The sequence below is a fragment of the Gadus morhua genome, chromosome 6 (genome assembly GCF_902167405.1).
Source record: "Gadus morhua chromosome 6, gadMor3.0, whole genome shotgun sequence".
In the NCBI taxonomy this organism is placed as follows: Eukaryota; Metazoa; Chordata; class Actinopteri; order Gadiformes; family Gadidae; genus Gadus; species Gadus morhua.
Genome location: NC_044053.1, coordinates 3,159,664 through 3,179,337, shown reverse-complemented (window position 1 = coordinate 3,179,337; position 19,674 = coordinate 3,159,664). Strand labels below are relative to the sequence as shown.

General features: G+C 49.3%; 1 protein-coding gene across 1 annotated transcript in view; it reads left to right on the top strand.

Annotated features, from left to right (window-relative positions):
* Nucleotides 1-16,444: 16,444 nt before the first annotated feature.
* LOC115545435 (retinol dehydrogenase 12) overlaps nucleotides 16,445-19,674 on the top strand; it is a 9,709-nt gene continuing 6,479 nt past the window's right edge. The window contains exons 1-3 of the mRNA XM_030358608.1: nucleotides 16,445-16,903; nucleotides 17,907-18,041; nucleotides 18,833-19,024. Of these exons, the coding sequence (XP_030214468.1) occupies nucleotides 16,828-16,903; nucleotides 17,907-18,041; nucleotides 18,833-19,024 (403 nt within the window). The 5' untranslated portion in view covers nucleotides 16,445-16,827. The remainder of the gene's footprint in view (nucleotides 16,904-17,906; nucleotides 18,042-18,832; nucleotides 19,025-19,674) is intronic.

The window sequence follows — 19,674 nt, the reverse complement described above, 5'->3', positions numbered from 1 at the left end:
GGACACCTGTCAGGTGTGGCTGTCGGGTGACTCCTGGATCTCCGTACGCAATGCAGGCGCAGGTGCTACGTTGAGTAGGTGTGGACGCCACATAATTGACACACACACACACACACACACACACACACACACACACACACACACACACACACACACACACACACACACACACACACACACACACACACACACACACACACACACACACACACACACACACGCCAAGTTATGGGTCACATGGTCACCCATAAGTAAGAATGACTGAATGTCCGACTGACTGTCTGTCTGACTGTCTGTGTGTGTGTCTGTCTACGTGTGCGTACAGACAGCCTTACCTCTCGGTGTCACTGTTGTCCTGGAGCTTGGCCCCGGTGGGGGCGGGGCCTGGCGGTGTGGGGGGGTCCGGGGGGCTGCTCTCGATTGGCTGAGGCTGTGGGAGCGGGACGACGAGGGGCGCTCTGAAGTGGCTGGAGGAGAGCTTGCCCCGCGAGGGGAGGGGCAGACTGTTAGTGTTCATCCCCACGGTCTTGATGGTCACCTAGGAAACGGAGACAACGGTCAAAGTTGTGCAATAGGGCAGCTATTACGCCAGCTTTTTTATTTGTTGAAAAAACGGTTGGCTCAACTTTTCCCTATTACAAAAAACGCTAGATTTGAATACGGCCTGAAAGGTTGCATCAGCGACTCTGGTTGCCCTGACTTCCGTTGCGAGATTCCAAACAAACAGAGCCGGCTAGCCCCTCCCTCCCGCGTTTTGAAAATGATCATGGACGCGCATTTTCATGAACGTGCATGACCGTGAACGTGCGACGCACACGACACTCGGAGGGTCGCGTAGCCCAGGCACGAGCGCCAAACACCACAACACCCACCCCTTGTCTGTGATTGGTTGGAACACTGTTTATTTTGATTTTGAGGTGTTGGTAGTACCATTGATTTCTGTGTGCGATCTCGGAGCCTAGGCTGCCTAGAGAGACGTGTTTTTTTGACGGCCTGCTTATGGGGCGGGCAGCTAGCGGATCGTGAGGAAAAAGCAGATGAATGTGATCATTTATGTTTCAATCAGAATCGCTGATACAACCATTAATGGTACGCTCTCTACCCGGTGGGCCACCGTGCCGCCCCAACGCTCCTCAAATCCAACCAAAAGCTCCCTGACTAAATTGTTGAATTTCAAGCGTACAACACATGTAACGATCAGCCAATACTAAAGCATTAAGGACCTTAATAAGGCTCCTTTATCAGGCTTTTATGCAGAGCATTCATAACGTAAGGCTAGACGTCAAGACATTATGAATGCTCTGCATCAGAGGCTGATCAAGGTCCTCATAAAGTCAATGTCTGAGTGTCAAGGACCGGCCGTCAGTCTGTTGGCCCCCTCGCTCTAACGGCTTTGACACCCCAACCAGATTATCGGCGGTTGGACAGTCAGGGCGAGAAAAGGCAGTCGGACCGATTTGGTCATACAATTACAATTAAGGCATTTAGCAGACGCTTTTATCCAAAGCGACTTACATCGGTTAATACACACATTGACACACCGATGGCAGAGTCAACCATGCAAGGCGACAGCCAGCTCGTCAGGAGCAGTTAGGGTTAAGTGTCTTGCTCAGGGACACATCAACACTCAGCTAGGAGGAGCTGGGGATTGAACTAGCAACATTTCGGTTAAGACAACTGCTCTACCTCCTGAGCTAAGCCGACCCCTCATGGGGTCATGCCGGGGTCACCATACAGGCTTAAGGTCACCGATCTCGCCGGAACGTCCGACGGCCGATAATCTGGTTGGAGTGTGAGGGGGCCTTCAAGCCGACCGCGTTCCCAGACAGACGGACGGACGGACGGCTCCCCCTGTTGGTCAGTCCTCGCCGTACTCTCTTCAAACAGCCGTCATAGTCCTTAACACTCGCGGTCTGAACACCAGCGCTGGGACCAAAGATGGCCGCCAGGTGACCCTCTGTGGCGGGTGGGGGGGGGGGGGCTGGGGAGGGGGAGGGAGGCGGTTACCATGGCGCCGGGGGGGAGCCCGGTCAGCTGGTGGGGGCGGCGGAAGCTGCGGTGGTGCTGCTGCTTGTGCTCCTGCAGGGACGTGGGGAGGACGAACTGCAGGCGGCACTTGGCACACGGGTGGGACTCCTTCAGCTGGGGGGAGGAGGGACACACGCACACACACACACAAATGTAACTATGGTGTCCCACATTTTAAAGCATGAGCATCAGATGAAAAGGCCGTAAGAGGGACAGAGAGGATGACACTCTCTAATTGGTAAACGGACTGCCACATTCACACACCGACGGCGGAGTCGACCACGCAGGGCGACAGCCAGCTCGTCGGGAGCAGTCAGGGTGAGGCGTCTCGCTCAGGGACACCTCGACACTCAGAGAGGAGGAGCCGGGGATCCAACCAGCAACCTCCCGGTTACCAGCCGACCCGCTCCCCCTCCTGAGCCACACGCCGCCCCTCTGCACCCACGGGAGGTCCTAACAGAGGCGGGACTCCCCCGGGCTGAATACCTTGTGTTTGTCCATGTGGTTCTGGAAGCCCTTGATGTTGTTGGTGACCTTGAGGCACAAGATGCAGAGCAGCTGGCGGCGGCCGGAGTGGTAGCACCTGAAGTGGTGCAGCACGTCAGAGTAGAAGGACGAGCGATACGAACACACCTGGGGACCAATGAGAGTGGGGGGGGGTGAGCCAATGAGGGCCCAGAGAAGAAGAGGAGGGGGCGGGGTCAAGGAGAGAGTTTGGTCAAAAAAGAGAAGAAGCTAATAATGTGAAGTTATCAATCCGTCAGTGATAGTCATCAAGGTGTCATCAATGTTTTCTCATGTGGACGGGCCTTTGTCGCCCCCTGCTGTTAGATGGATGTGGCCAAAAGAGCCTTATTGTCCTGTTGAATATCATTACAATGCAAGAATTATCATCATAGGGTTTAGTGAGTCTGATCCTTCCAGAAGACACAGCTATCACATACTACAACACTAGCTTTACTTTGGCACTGTGGAGGTTCCAGGCAAGCTGGCTGTTTCTAGCTCCTGTAGGTTTCTATGGTTGTAGGGCATGAGGTGGAGGTGTGAGGTGGAGTTGTGAGGTGGAGTTGTGAGGTGGGATCCGTAAGGTGGAGGTGGGGCTTCACCTGGCAGACGTAGGGCATCTCTCCCGGCTTATGGTTGGTCTTCATGTGGTTCAGAAACTCCATCTCGTTGTCAAAGACCCACTCACAGATACGACACACGGCTGGGGGGGATAAACAAGTTACGTAAGTGTTGTGTTGTTTGTAGTTTAGTTAATAAAGTGTTGTGCAGTTTGTTGCGTCATTAATAAGGTGTTGCTTAGTTTATTGTGAAGTTAATAAAGTGTTGTGCAGTCTTTTGTGGTGGTCTAGTTTGGTGTAGTTAGTCTGTGGTGGCATAGTAAGTCGGTAGTTGCCATGTTGTAGTTAGTCTGTAGTTAACATGTTGTAGTTAGTCTGTAGTTGCCGTGTTGAAGTTAGTCTGTAGTTGCCGTGTTGAAGTTAGTCTGTAGTTGCCGTGTTGTAGTTAGTCTGTAGTTGTGGTGGTGTAGTTGGTCTTTAGTTGTGGTGGTGTAGTTGGTCTTTAGTTGTGGTGGTGTAGTTGGTCTGTAGTTGTGGTGGTGTAGTTGGTCTGTGGTTGTGGTGGTGTAGTTGGTCTGTGGTTGTGGTGGTGTAGTTGGTCTGTGGTTGTGGTGGTGTAGTTGGTCTGTGGTTGTGGTGGTGTAGTTGGTCTGTGGTTGTGGTGGTGTAGTTGGTCTGTGGTTGTGGTGGTGTAGTTGGTCTGTGGTTGTGGTGGTGTAGTTGGTCTGTGGTTGTGGTGGTGTAGTTGGTCTGTGGTTGTGGTGGTGTAGTTGGTCTGTGGTTGTGGTGGTGTAATTGGTCTGTGGTTGTGGTGGTGTAGTTGGTCTGTGGTTGTGGTGGTGTAGTTGGTCTGTAGTTGTGGTGGTGTAGTTGGTCTGTGGTTGTGTAGTTGGTCTGTGGTTGTGGTGGTGTAGTTGGTCTGTAGTTGTGGTGGTGTAGTTGGTCTGTAGTTGTGGTGGTGTAGTTGGTCTGTGGTTGTGGTGGTGTAGTTGGTCTGTAGTTGTGGTGGTGTAGTTGGTCTGTAGTTGTGGTGGTGTAGTTGGTCTGTAGTTGTGGTGGTGTAGTTGGTCTGTAGTTGTGGTGGTGTAGTTGGTCTGTGGTTGTGGTGGTGTAGTTGGTCTGTGGTTGTGGTGGTGTAGTTGGTCTGTGGTTGTGGTGGTGTAGTTGGTCTTTAGTTGTGGTGGTGTAGTTGGTCTGTAGTTGTGGTGGTGTAGTTGGTCTGTGGTTGTGGTGGTGTAGTTGGTCTGTGGTTGTGGTGGTGTAGTTGGTCTGTAGTTGTGGTGGTGTAGTTGGTCTGTGGTTGTGTAGTTGGTCTGTGGTTGTGGTGGTGTAGTTGGTCTGTAGTTGTGGTGGTGTAGTTGGTCTGTAGTTGTGGTGGTGTAGTTGGTCTGTGGTTGTGGTGGTGTAGTTGGTCTGTAGTTGTGGTGGTGTAGTTGGTCTGTAGTTGTGGTGGTGTAGTTGGTCTGTAGTTGTGGTGGTGTAGTTGGTCTGTAGTTGCGGTGGTGTAGTTGGTCTGTAGTTGCGGTGGTGCAGTTGGTCTGTAGTTGCGGTGGTGTAGTTGGTCTGTAGTTGCGGTGGTGTAGTTGGTCTGTAGTTGCGGTGGTGTAGTTGGTCTGTAGTTGCGGTGGTGTAGTTGGTCTGTAGTTGCGGTGGTGTAGTTGGTCTGTAGTTGTGGTGGTGTAGTTGGTCTGTAGTTGTGGTGGTGTAGTTGGTCTGTAGTTGTGGTGCAGGGGGCGGGTCCTACTGGACTTGGGTTTGGAGAGGTGGGCGTGCAGCTGGTGGGTCTCCAGGAGGGCGGTGCTGGAGAAGCGTCTGAAGCAGTCGTCGCACCGCATGTCCTCGTGAAGCATGGAGCGGGCCATGTCCGTGTGCTGCCAGTAGTGCTTCATCATCCTGACCGGGAGAGACCGGAAAACCAGGATGAGGAGAGAGGGAATGGCTCGTAGGACGGGTGGGAATCTGACCTGGGTTGCAGCAAGGCACCGAAACTGATCTTTAACTACAGTCCCTTTCCCCCTGACCCGGTTAGTCTCGCCCGGCCAGCCTTTGGTTACACAACTTCCCTTTATTGTTGCGTCTGCTGTTCTCTGATGGTCGTGTTAAATGAGGAAGTACCTTAAAAGTTGTATCAGCGATTCTAGGCCGAAACATAAGTGATCACGTTCATCTGATCTTTCCTCACGATCCGCTGGCTGCCCGCCCCATAAGCAGGCCGTCAAAAAAACGCGTCTCTGTAGGCAGCCTGTGCTCCGAGATCGTACACAAAAACTAATGGTACTACCGACCACTCAAAACCAAAATAAATAGTAGGGCCCGGCCGATTATAGCCTTTTTGAAAATATCAACATCTGCCAAAAAGACGCCGATTACAACCGATTATTATTATTATTATTTTATTTTTTTTAAATGTTATTGCGCTTAGTATCCTGCAGATTGCGCTCCTACTCGCCTTGCTAACTAACAACTTTAGCTGGAGTAAAAAAGAGGAGATTGAATTTTACCGTACAACATGAAAGCAAGCTCGCTCAGGCAGCTGCGCGCTCACCTCACCAATGTACACAAGACGCGTTGTTTGAGCATGTTGTGCCCGTTTTTCTTTAGGTCCCAGGCCATGTTAATTTGTTATACTGTAGACTAACGGTGAGACCATACTTTTCAGCACGCACGTGTTAGTCACTGCTCACGAGCGCAGCACATTGGGAGTTAGTTATTTATTTTACATTACACTCATTTTTGACTGTAAATGTATTCTAAAACACTCAAAGGTTCTGCATTCAATTCACATATTCGTCAAAAGTGTTTAAAGTATATTTAAGGTATCAAAAACTACGTTTTATATGCTTTTTTTTGTTTTGTTTTTAATCGGCCGATTAAATCGTAATCGTAATTTTTCTCAGAAAATAATCGGCATCGGCACTCAAAAATCAATATCGGTCGGGCCCTAATAAATAGTATTCGAACCAAACACCGACAAGGGGTGGGTGTTGTGGTGTTTCGCGCTGCGTTTATGATCGTTTTTACTGGATGCACGAAACACGGAAGGGAGGGGCGAGCTGGCTCTGTTTGTCTGGGATCGCGCTTCAAACACCAACAGAAGAGACGTCACCCAGCATCGATGATACAATCCGTAAGGTAACCGCTTTGGTGGGCTACTCTTAATGTACACAGTTTTTGTGATCATGCACCACGTCAGAGGGATCCTTCTGCGTTTACACCCTGAAATATCGGAGAACCTCATTAATATCCGAGCAAAACGGTTAGCGCAACTGAAACGGAAATCTCTAAGCAAATCGTGTTTGAATGGGAACATCGAATCAGGACCATATACAGGGCTCCAGACTAACTTTTTTCATTAGGAGCACTGTGGTGTAGCTACTCAATCCATGTTTCTCTGTGTGGTGTAGCTACTCACTCCATGTTTCTCTCGGTGGTGTAGCTACTCACTCCATGTTTCTATTGGTGGTGTAGCTACTCACTCCATGTTTCTCTGTGTGGTGTAGCTACTCACTCCATGTTTCTCTGTGTGGTGTAGCTACTCACTCAGTGTATCTCTTGGTGGTCTAGCTACTCACTCCATGTATCTCTTGGTGGTGTAGCTACTCACTCCATGTATCTCCTGGTGGTGTAGCTACTCACTCCATGTGTCTCTTGGTGGTGTAGCTACTCACTCCATGTTTCTGTGTGTGGAGTAGCTACTCACTCCATGTTTCTCTTGGTGGTGTAGCTACTCACTCCATGTTTCTCTTGGTGGTGTAGCTACTCACTCCATGTTTCTCTGTGTTGTGTAGCTACTCACTCCATGTTTCTCTGTGTGGTGTAGCTACTCACTCCATGTTACTCTGTGTGGTGTAGCTACTCAGTCCATGTTTCCCTGTGTGGTGTAGCTACTCACTCCATGTTTCTCTGTGTGGTGTAGCTACTCACTCCATGTTTCTCTGTGTGGTGTAGCTACTCACTCCATGTTTCTCTGTGTGGTGTAGCTACTCACTCCATGTTTCCCTGTGTGGTCTAGCTACTCAGTCCATGTTTCCCTGTGTGGTGTAGCTACTCACTCCATGTTTCTCTGTGTGGTGTAGCTACTCACTCCATGTTTCTCTGTGTGGTGTAGCTACTCACTCCATGTTTCTCTGTGTGGTGTAGCTACTCACTCCATGTTTCTCTGTGTGGTGTAGCTACTCACTCCATGTTTCTCTGTGTGGTGTAGCTACTCACTCCATGTTTCTCTTGGTGGTGTAGCTACTCACTCCATGTTTCTCTGTGTGGTGTAGCTGCTCACTCCATGTTTCTCTTGGTGGTGTAGCTACTCACTCCATGTTTATCTGTGTGGTGTAGCTACTCACTCCATGTTTCCCTGTGTGATGCACCTACTCACTCCATGTTTCCCTGTGTGGTGCAGCTACTCACTCCATGTTTCCCTGTGTGGTGTAGCTACTCACTCCATGTTTCTCTGTGTGGTGTAGCTACTCACTCCATGTTTCTCTTGGTGGTGTAGCTACTCACTCCATGTTTCTCGGTGTGGTGTAGCTGCTCACTCCATGTTTCTCTGTGTGGTGTAGCTACTCACTCCATGTTTCTCTGTGTGGTGTAGCTACTCACTCCATGTTTCTCTTGGTTGTGTAGCTACTCACTCCATGTTTCTCTTGGTGGTGTAGCTACTCACTCCATGTTTCTCTGTGTGGTGTAGCTACTCAGTCCATGTTTCCCTGTGTGGTGTAGCTACTCAGTCCATGTTTCTCTGTGTGGTGTAGCTACTCACTCCATGTTTCTCTGTGTGGTGTAGCTACTCACTCCATGTTTCCCTGTGTGGTGTAGCTACTCACTCCATGTTTCTCTGTGTGGTGTAGCTACTCACTCCATGTTTCCCTGTGTGGTCTAGCTACTCACTCCATGTTTCCCTGTGTGGTGTAGCTACTCACTCCATGTTTCTCTGTGTGGTGTAGCTACTCACTCCATGTTTCTACTCACTCCATGTTTCTCTGTGTGGTGTAGCTACTCACTCCATGTTTCTCTGTGTGGTGTAGCTACTCACTCCATGTTTCCCTGTGTGGTGTAGCTACTCACTCCATGTTTCTCTGTGTGGTGTAGCTACTCACTCCATGTTTCTCTGTGTGGTGTAGCTACTCACTCCATGTTTCCCTGTGTGGTCTAGCTACTCAGTCCATGTTTCCCTGTGTGGTGTAGCTACTCACTCCATGTTTCTGTGTGGTGTAGCTACTCACTCCATGTTTCTCTGTGTGGTGTAGCTACTCACTCCATGTTTCTCTGTGTGGTGTAGCTACTCACTCCATGTTTCTCTGTGTGGTGTAGCTACTCACTCCATGTTTCTCTTGGTGGTGTAGCTACTCACTCCATGTTTCTCTGTGTGGTGTAGCTACTCACTCCATGTTTCCCTGTGTGCTGCAGCTACTCACTCCATGTTTCCCTGTGTGGTGCAGCTACTCACTCCATGTTTCCCTGTGTGGTGTAGCTACTCACTCCATGTTTCTCTTGGTGGTCTAGCTACTCACTCCATGTTTCTCTGTGTGATGCAGCTACTCACTCCATGTTTCTCTGTGTGATGCAGCTACTCACTCCATGTTTCTCTGTGTGGTGTAGCTACTCACTCCATGTTTCTCTGTGTGGTGTAGCTACTCACTCCATGTTTCTCTGTGTGGTGTAGCTACTCACTCCATGTTTCTCTGTGTGGTGTAGCTACTCACTCCATGTTTCTCTGTGTGGTGTAGCTACTCACTCCATGTTTCTCTGTGTGGTGTAGCTACTCACTCCATGTTTCTATGTGTGGTGTAGCTACTCACTCCATGTTTCTCTTGGTGGTGTAGCTACTCACTCCATGTTTCTCTGTGTGGTGTAGCTACTCACTCCATGTTTCTCTGTGTGGTGTAGCTACTCACTCCATGTTTCCCTGTGTGGTGTAGCTACTCACTCCATGTTTCTCTTGGTGGTGTAGAGGCATTTCTTGCAGTGGAAGGGGGCGGTCAGTTTGACGGGCCCACGGATTTGCAGCGCCTGGTCCCCGCTGAAGACACCGTAGTAGAACTCGTACACCGTCATCACAACCCGGAGCGGCGGGGGCGGGTCGGAGGTCGCCGTCTCCGTGGCGATCGCTGCTGAATGTAGGAAAGAGACGGAGAAAGAGAGAGAGAGGAGAGGGAAAATTTTCATTTTTCTGTTTTCCACAAACGCAATGAAACACGGTCCCATGTACCGCCAGTTCGGATACGACGCAGCGCAACATATATTTTCCGCTCTGTGAAAATGACCCACCTCTTATTCCAGCTCTAATCTATACACCAGGGTATAATGGAATGTGTCCCAGACTTCTTCATTGTACGAAAGACGAAATGTGAATAAATGACCTGCCAACCATTCTTGACCATCAGTGTTCTCTTCATAGAAATTTAAAAGTAGCACGTTCCACAGACAACACCAATTGGCCTCCCTTCAGAGGCCAAATGAGAGCTGTATAGCCCTTGATATAAGACAAATACACTGCAGTAACATAGCGACGGCAGGCAGATTTAGCCGATGTTCAAATGTAGCATACAAATTACAACCTGTACAGGAAGACAATGGGAAGGATTGCTTTTCTAAAAATGGAAGGCCATTCCTAGTGTAGCCTTCAAATATAAAACAAAGTAGACGGGGAAACAACAGCTTATCAGAAAGTCTTTATTTATCTAAAGTGTATAGGTATACAGAGCAGCATAGTGTATTAAAGGAGTACAAATGTATATAAAGGGAAAAGGCACAAATACAAACATTAGCGGACTTATGTTCTTTCACTCCGTTGCCAGAGGAGTTACGTCCTTTCAGTCCGTTTCCTGGATCTGGTTCTGGGAAAGCCTGTAAAGCAGGATGTCCATCTCGTACTCAAAGCGTGTGAGCTGATTCTGCGGAGGCATGTGCATCAGGTGTTCAATGCGCTTGCAGCACATCAAGATGATGTCGTTGTGCTCCTCTTGCCGTTGTGCTCGGGTTTCCATCCCTTCTAGGGTTTGTCCGATGGTTTGCATGAGCACCACGTCCTCATTCCCGGCCCCATCCAGACCATTCACGTAGCACGAGTGATTCAGCATCAAGCGAAATTTGCCCAAAAGTTCATATATTTCCACTATTTTCTGACCATTTCATGCCGGCGATCGCCGTCTTGTTTTTCATGCATTGTCGTGCTAAATCATGGATTGGAAGTTGTGCAAAAATAGGAGGCACCACCTGGGACACGGAGCTTTCTTGCGATCTCAGGCCACAGTTGATCCTTCCCTTCCAGGCTGGAGTAGCACTGTAGCGTGGTGTTGTACAACGGCTGTCTCTCTTCCACCAGCGCAATCGGCTGCTCCTCCCCTTCTTCGCTCCACACGTCGGGACGCCCCCTTTTGGTCGTTGTATCTCGGGGTTCTGAGAGTCCAGCGAGTTCAGCGAGGATAACCGTACAACTCAACACACAAAGATGGCTGCGCCCGTAATGAGATGTATTTTCTTTGTATTTGTACCAGGTTGGTCATTTTTGAATGTCGATTTTAAATGCCCTCACACACTTGACTGCTGCTTTAATCCGGTCACCAATGTATGCATTGCACAGCCTTGCTGTGCGTGCAATACAATGTAAAGTTGTGTTGTTTGTTTTGGAGCTCGTATGCTAAAGAGGCTAATGTTGCTAACAATAACAATGACTAGCCAATGACTGTTCATCCCCGACTCGTCGTATAGCGTACCCACAAAGACCAACGGGAAACGCTGTAAGTGCTACAAGCCAGGAAATGACGTCAGAAGATCAACTCGTGTGGGTGGTGTACGAGGCATCTCGAACACACCATAAACACATTTGGCATGAATGATAATGTGTCACTCCATTCGATAATCCCATTTAATTTAAATTGGAATGGACGTAAAACATAATTAGAAAATATAGATTAATCGTGAGTTAACTCACCAATACTATGCGATTAATCGCGATTAAACATTTTAATCATTTGTCAGCTCTACTTTGTATGCATTGGTGCCGTCGCTTTCGGTGTGCACACGGTCACAGCCCTGTCCACCGAATCCCCGGCCTGTCCCTCGTACAGCTCAACGTTATCCTAACAGAGGCCAGCTCACCTTTGGGCGTCTTGGAGATCACAATCTTGGGGACGGCCCGGGTGGGGTTGTTGGGGGCGGGTGTAGCCGTGGTGATGGACACGGAGGCGGGGATGACCTTCGCGGTGTAGCGGCTGGGCGGGACGGTACTGGCCTGGGGGGGGGGCGGGGTGAGCCAGACGGGGGCGGCGGGGGCGGCGGTGGAGGTCAGGGTGGGGGCCAGGGAGCCGGGCGGAGAGGTGACGCTGAAGGCTTGTTCCTTCGGGGCTATCTTGGCCCGGACCAAGGGTTGATCTGTGCGGACAGCGGAGGGAAACACCGTCACCGTGGTCACCCCACCGTCGTCAAATCAAACCTCATCACGTCACCAGCATCGTCATCATCAGCATCGTGATCCCATTCCAACAAACCATGAGTATCATCTTCACCATGAGGTCACATCTTCATCATCACACCTCGATCATCCCCACACCATCATCATCATCACACCTCTACCATCATCATAACACCTCCATTATCACATCACAAGGTCATCATGATACCTTCCTCATCATCACACCAACATCATCATCACACCTCCATCATCATCATCATCCCCACACTTTCATCATGTAACACCTCCATCATCATCTCGTCATCATATCACACTGTCATCATGACACCTTCATCATCATCATCCCCACACCATCATCACCATGGCACCTTCATCATCATCATCATCATTCATCACCATCCTCGTTTCACAGAGTCATCATCATCACACCGTCATCCCCATACCATCATCATCCTCATCATCCTCATCACACCTCCATCATCACCACCCCCCCCATCATCATCATCCCGACACATCATCACCATGGCACCTTCATCATCATCATCCCCACACCATCATCACCATGGCACCATCATCATCATCACCATCCTCATTTTACAGAGTCATCATCATCACACCGTCATCCCCATACCATCATCATCCTCATCATCCTCATTATCATCCTCATCACACCTCCATCATCACCACCCCCCCCCCCCCCTTCATCATCATCACCATCATCCCCACACATCATCACCATGACGCCATCATCATCCTCACCATCATCAACCACGACATGACACCACCACCATCCTCATATCCCATCACTGCGTCGTCATGCTAGCTGTGGTGCTGATGAGAGTACCTACGTTGTATCAGGGTGAGGGGTTGTAGGGTCTGGCCCGTCTGCAGGTTGAGCAGCAGCTTGGGCATGCCGGCCCCCCCCGAGGTCTGCACGGGCATCAGGCTCTGTGGAGACAACAGAGACACGCGATGAAACCACAGAGACACGCTGAAACAAACTCTGTTTAGACCGACACAGATAGGAAATATAGATTAGTTATGAATAGAATATTATTAATATAACTGATATATTACAGCTGGACAATGTAGAATTGTATTAGTAATATGGCTGATATATTATTATTTGATTAGTATTAGAGCTGATATTGTAGTACTTAGGCTCAGGCAGGATATGACATCACTTCCTGGTTGCACCGTGGTACCTGTGTGGTGAAGAGGAAGGGCTGGTTGGGGGAGGAGCCGGTGATATGCCGTTGGCCGGAGGCCAGCTGGCTGGTGGAGAGGAAGAACGTCCCGCCAGGGCCCTGGGTCAGGATGAGGGGCTGGCCCTGGCGGAGACCGGAGCCAATGGCAGACGACCCCGCCGGGACGCTGGAGCCAATCACAGAGGCGGCTGGGCCACGGTTTGAGCCAATCACGGAGACGACTGGGGCACGGTTTGAGCCAATCACGGAGGCGGCAGGGGCACGATTTGAGCCAATCACGGAGGCGGCTGGGGCACGGTTTGAGCCAATCACAGACGTTGCCAGGGAGAATTGCGGGCTAGTGACTGCTGTTCTCGCCGTAACATTTGAACCAATCGTGAATGATCCCGGGGTGAGATTGGAGCCAATCAAAGACCTTGCCTGGGAGTTTTGTGAGCCAACGACAGACCTCATCGTTGGAAGGTTTGGGCCAATCACAGACATTACCGGGGTTATGTTTGAGCCAGTCAGAGAGGTTCCCTGGGTAACACCACGGCCAATCAAAGACAAGCCCTGGGAACGATTTGGGCCAATGAGGGACATTCCATGGGCAAAGCTGGAGCCAATCAGAGGAGATGCCCTGAGCAGGGAAGGAGCAGGGGGAGGGGCTGAGGATACGGCAAAACCTGAGGAGGATGTCACACACGCAGAGATCAATACACCTGATTACAGTATGGTACATATACACAACACACTACCAAGAGGTGTCCCATAACGCAAACACGCTGAACGGCTTATTGTAAAAAGGTGGGAGGTGGAACACACACACACACACACACACACACACACACACACACACACACACACACACACACACACACACACACACACCCTTGAAATGTGCTACACAATGCACTTAGTTAATGCATATTATGATTGGCACTACAACCTATTCCCTGGGTGGGGATACCAGACATCATTATACATCCATTAACGTTCCTAACCCCATGTATTAATGTCATTAATACGTTAAATTACACGTGTGTGTGTACTGCTGCCACCGAATCTCGGTGGCATGGTTTCCAAAGCAACGGTTGCCGCACTCACCTGGGCCGTTCACAAACTCCTCCTCCTGTTTGACTTGACAAACTACATCCATCTCCTCCTCCTCGTCGTCCTCCATGACCTCGCGTTGCCATGGCTCCAGCTCCTCCTCCTCACACTCCATATACAACTCGGAACTCATGTTGCTGAGGGAACAAGAACATCCCCGTCAGGTGGGCGGGGAGGTAAATGGTAAACAGACTGCATTTATACTGCGCTACTCTAACCAGGGGCCACTCGAAGGGCTTTACAATACTGCCTCACGTTCACCCATTCACGCACACACATTCACACACCCACGGCGGCGTCAGCCCCGCAGGGCGACAGCCAGCTCGTCGGGAGCAGTCGGGGTGAGCTGCCACACTCACAGCTGGGGATCGAACTAGCACCCCTTCCGGTTACCAGCGAACCCGCTCTGCCTCCTGGAGGTGTGTGTTGCTGCTACGCTAAGGCTGTGTTGCTACACGCTGCACCTAACCGCCGGCTGAGCAGTACAACAGGTTTCTACGTCGGCAAGGCGACCACATGCATTCGACCGGCCTGCCAACGTAGCAAGGCGAGTACTGCGACCGGTTAATACGTTGGCACAGCGACCACATGCATTCGACCGGTCTGCCGACATACATGCGGGCAACGTTGTCTGAGCATGGAAGCTATTCCGGGCCTCCACACCCTACACTTTGGTCGGAAAACCCTGGAATACCAAACCAGGGAGGCTGTTACATAATGTAAACATACCGTTGACTTTGTCGTTAACTTTGGATCAGGATGTTCACTCTTGGACACTCTTGTAACGTTTCATTCCAAAAAATAAATTCGGTAAAAGAGGTGTACTACTGTGTAACATTTCATCTGACCTGTAGCTTAAAATAACAAGGACATATTACCTGGAGCCAATGCTGAATAATGTTATAAATAAAATCTATAACTTCCTATAAATTGAATATCGTCAGTTATATATAAAGATATATTTATTATTGATTTGTTTTGCTTAACTATGCTGATTCACAAATGTAGAATCTGTTGGCCGAAATATAGAAGCATAGATTGGTAAAATGGTGATACATTTTTTAATAAATTATTAGAAAATAAACTAAATAAATATGTATAGCTCGATTATAGATTAACATTTTGTATTACTACTACTATCCTGTACTTTCTGCTCAGTAGCATAAAGGTCTACATCTTAAGGGGTCATCACAAGGGAACTCCATCAAACACAAGAAATAAACCATGACAGAGCTGAATGTTCAACCACAATCTTCCTTTAACCAGTTACTTTGAAAATAGATTTGAGCAAATTGTTAATTCTAAGTACAAAATTGCGTGACTTCGCTTGACGTTTTGAAGTGCAAGTCAACGCCTATTGGCTGCAGCTCCAACGAAGCCACGCCCACAGAGAAAACGGCCATGATTTCTCCCATTAAAGAGGAAATATTTGCCCAAGAGAAAAGTCTTTAACAAATGACCTAACAGAATCAGAAACGCAGCAACAACATCATTATATCGACACCACTAACCCTAAACAAAAAATCGTTTCCGGATGATTCTGTTGCGCACCCGACGCGCGCACACATGTGTTATTGTTTCCAACCGCTCATGACGGTCTGCAGTGCCTGCATGCGGACGCAGAACCGTTAACGCGAACCGGTTAACGTAAAACGGAGCGTCGTGAACGTAAATAAAACCCTGTGAGCGACATTAACAAGTCTTACCCGCCGACTAGTTCTACAGGTCACGGTGAGTTCCTGCGTGTAAAGCCCACAATCACACGGGGACCGGATCCATCGGACGCTGTGCCGTCTCGGTAGGCGGGTCGTTCAAGTATGGCAAGACCCCGCCCATTCGTCCACTCTAAACGTTGCGTCACGTCCGGTTGCCTAGACGCTCTGTTATTGGACCCCATGGACGCAGGGCGCGCTTGAGAGGCGGGGCGACAAATATAGGAAATGTGGACGACATTCTGGATGCGGTTTCTGTCCCTGTCTTGTTATATAAAGTGAAAATGTAAGGTCTTGAGACGACCCTTCCTATACAATGCCATTCAATAAAATCATATAAAATCCTCAGAAGTCAAAACATGAAACGGCGTGGCAGTGCTGAACACTTAAAATGCAGAACTGTTACAGCATGCAGCCATTTTGTTTGAATTGTTGTGGTGAATGAACACATGAGCACATGACTAGATATTGACTATGTTGATGAATAAAACGGTCTACACCCCCTTATTGAGTAAAACATGTATAAAATAGGCGTCAACTAAATTTTGGGTCAGTTTTAATTTGCTGCCCAAAAACGTCAGTAGAGCTCAGCCTATAGCGCATATGTTATAGAGTGTTATAGGTAGTCTGGGCATGTTGTGGTTTATACCTTGATAGTTACCTGGCTGCTCACCATAGGCCAACACCTTTGCTGAAAACACCAAGCAGGCACACAGCAGGCAGCTTTAATATGTTCTCAGGTGCATAGCCTTCAACATATTCACGTTTTACACGCTAGACTGGATGGGTTAGATCCACATTATTGGCAGTATACTGGATAGGATAGGATGGGATGGGACCCACCCGAGAGTCCGCGAATGGACCCCGGGTGTTGACAAACAGAACGGCTCTCGAACCCATCCCGGGGCCACCTGTTACGTTTGAATCACAGAGGTATCACCATGCAGTCCCCTATCGCTTTATTGGAGTGATTCCTAAAACGCCGACGACTCCAGTCGTCTAGCAACCCGGGAGACCGTGGGACGCGGATCCCTTACACCGTATTTAAATACACGGGGCGGTGCGGAGACAACATGCTCCTGCAACTCACACAGAACACTAAAATGACATGCAGCCTGGAGCAAGCGGCAGCGTTAATCGGTGCGATCGGGGCGCTTTGTCTAAGATATGCAGTCTGGTAATCTCTGGTAATCTGCCTGCGTCTCTCTGAGCCGTGCACACCGCGGTTTAACTCGTCCGAACCCTATTCATAGCACCGGTGGCGGCGGAATACACCGAAACCCAGTGCAACTCTGCAGGAAGACCCGGGTGTAATGAAGACCGACTCGGACCCCTCGGACCGGTGGGTGCTCCCGGGGTACGGAGCCGCGGTCGCCGTGTCTGTGCTCGGTAAGTCACGTCCTCTGGGGAACGTGAGGGTTCCAACATGACCTACATCCCAAGGGAACGCGGTTAAATTGTTATTATAATGCTACATAGGGGCCGATGGGATCACTAGGCTATAGGGAATACACAGACAACATTTACAAAATAACAACATTAAAACTTCACCCAGCGTTGAAGAACACTTTTACCCAATTGTAGGTTTATTATTATTAATTATGATTAATAAAACACGATTTATTTCAGACATACGGTATACTTATATTGGGGCTATTTTCAATTAGAAGCCGAATAAGCCTACACATGACTTTCTGGAAGTAGGCTTACGTAAGAGCCATTTTAGTGGGAGTTCAACCGAAGTTTGTACACCCTGTCAGATGAGTCACTCAAAAACCATTGGAGATGCAATTCTCCAAGGCAGTGATGCAATCTCCTCATCCTTATGTTGAAAATATTCAACTACACGCCTGGGCCAATCTTACAACATTTTGCGTCACCTGGTGATAATTAAAGCCTTCTTGTGTTCTTCCGATGGGGTGAGGGGTCCGGACTCATTGAGTGACCCCGGTGCGTTACCGGGTCAGAATAGTGGCCTACATCACTAGTGATGTGTTGAGCTCTGTAACGGAACACAACGCAACATTTAAAACATCCCATCCATCAATCGGTCAACAAACTAGGACAATAAAATATGTGCCTACATGTGGTTAAAATAAATCGGTGTGTAGTATTGTGTGTAGTTCTAGAAAACAATCTGTTTTCAGTTCGATTTTGATTGACAAGTTCAAATCCTCAAATCAACCTCCAGACTTAGAGAGATGGACTAGGTGATGAACCCCCCCTCAAGTCCACCCTGGACCCACTGGGAGTGTCCCAGTGCGACCCAGATCCCCATACTGGTGAACACTGGGGAGTGTCCCGGCAGCTGTTTCAGTATGTGCTGGTGGGTTGCTACTGGTCGATGCTGGTCACCACGGTGTTGACGGCTGAAACCCCCCCCCACTCCTAGGCGTGTGGTTGCTACGGCGATGGGTGGCCGGCGGGGTGTGTCGCTGCACGGCCCGTCTGGACGGCCGAACCGTCCTGATCACCGGAGCCAACACCGGCATCGGCAAGGAGACAGCCCGGGACATGGCCCGCCGCGGTGAGTCCCTCTGTGGGGTACGGGGGGGGGGGGAGGGCCCTCTGGGGGGGTCTGGGGGTACACTGAGGGTCTGGGGGGGTCTGGGGGTACACTGAGGGTCGAAACAACAATACATCCCTGTCTGTACAGTAAGGATGTTCATAGAACCAAGTGCCAGGCACTAACAAACTCTAGGTTAACCCATTCCCCGTTTACAACAGAGATAGCTAGGATAAGATGCTACACAAAGTACTGTTTTTAAGTGCCAGGACGTACAACATACAACAAGTGTGTGAGAGGGGCATGGGGGGGGGGGGGGGGGGGGGTTAGGGTTAGGGTCCAGGTGAACTCTGAACAAGTCAGTCTAGATACGGGGATGAGGAGGGGGTTGTTTTTTATCCCAGGGAGTAGGGGCAGCCGGAGTGAAGGGTTTGTTTGAAATTCCCGGCGTGGTCGTTAAGCAGAGTGAGCCCCCCCTGGAGGGCTCCTATAAACCCCGACCGGGACGGAGCCTGGGCCGGGGGTCACCAGGAGTCTGTTCTGGGGTGCGGCATGCGGCTCAGGAGGTACAGCGGGTCGGCTGGTAACCGGGAGGTTGTTAGTTCGATCCCCGGCTCCTCCTCTCAGAGTGTCGAGGTGTCCCTGAGCGAGACGCCTCACCCTGACTGCTCCTGACCGGCTGGCCGTCGCCCTGCGTGGCTTTGAATGTGTGGATGAAGGGGTGAACGTTGGGCAGTGTTATAAAGCGCTCTGAGCGGCCCCTGGTTAGAACAGCGCTGTATGGACACAGTCCTTTAACCCTTGACCCCCAGGGGCGCGGGTGGTGATGGCGTGCCGGGACCTGACCCGGGCGGAGCGCGCGGCCGAGGAGGTACGGCGTGCCACTGGCAACGGGAACGTGGTCATCAGACACCTGGACCTGGCCTCCACCTACTCCGTCAGGATGTTCGCTAAAGAGTTCCTGGGCAGCGAGGAGCGGCTGGATATCCTGATCAACAACGCTGGTGACTAGACCAATACCAGTAACAACAATACTAATACCAGTAACACCAATACCAGTAACAACAATACTAATACCAGTAATATCTAGACCAATACCAGTAACAACAATACTAATACCAGTAACAACAATACCAATACCAGTAACAACAATACTAATACCAGTAACAACAATACCAATACCAGTAACAACAATACGAATACCAGTAACAACAATACTTATACCAGTAACAACAATACCAATACCAGTAATAACTAGACCAATACCAGTAACAACAATACTAATACCAGTAATATCTAGACCAATACCAGTAACAACAATACTAACACCAGTAACAACAATACCAATACCAGTAACAACAATACGAATACCAGTAATAACTAGACCAATACCAGTAACAACAATACTAATACCAGTAACAACAATACGAATACCAGTAACAACAATACTAATACCAGTAACAACAATACTAATACCAGCAATAACTATACTAATACCAGCAATAACTATACTAATACCAGTAATAACTGTACTAATACCAGTAACAACAATACTAATACCAGTAATAACTATACTAATACCAGCAATAACTATACTAATACCAGTAATGACTATACTAATACCAGTAACAACAATACTAATACCAGTAATAAC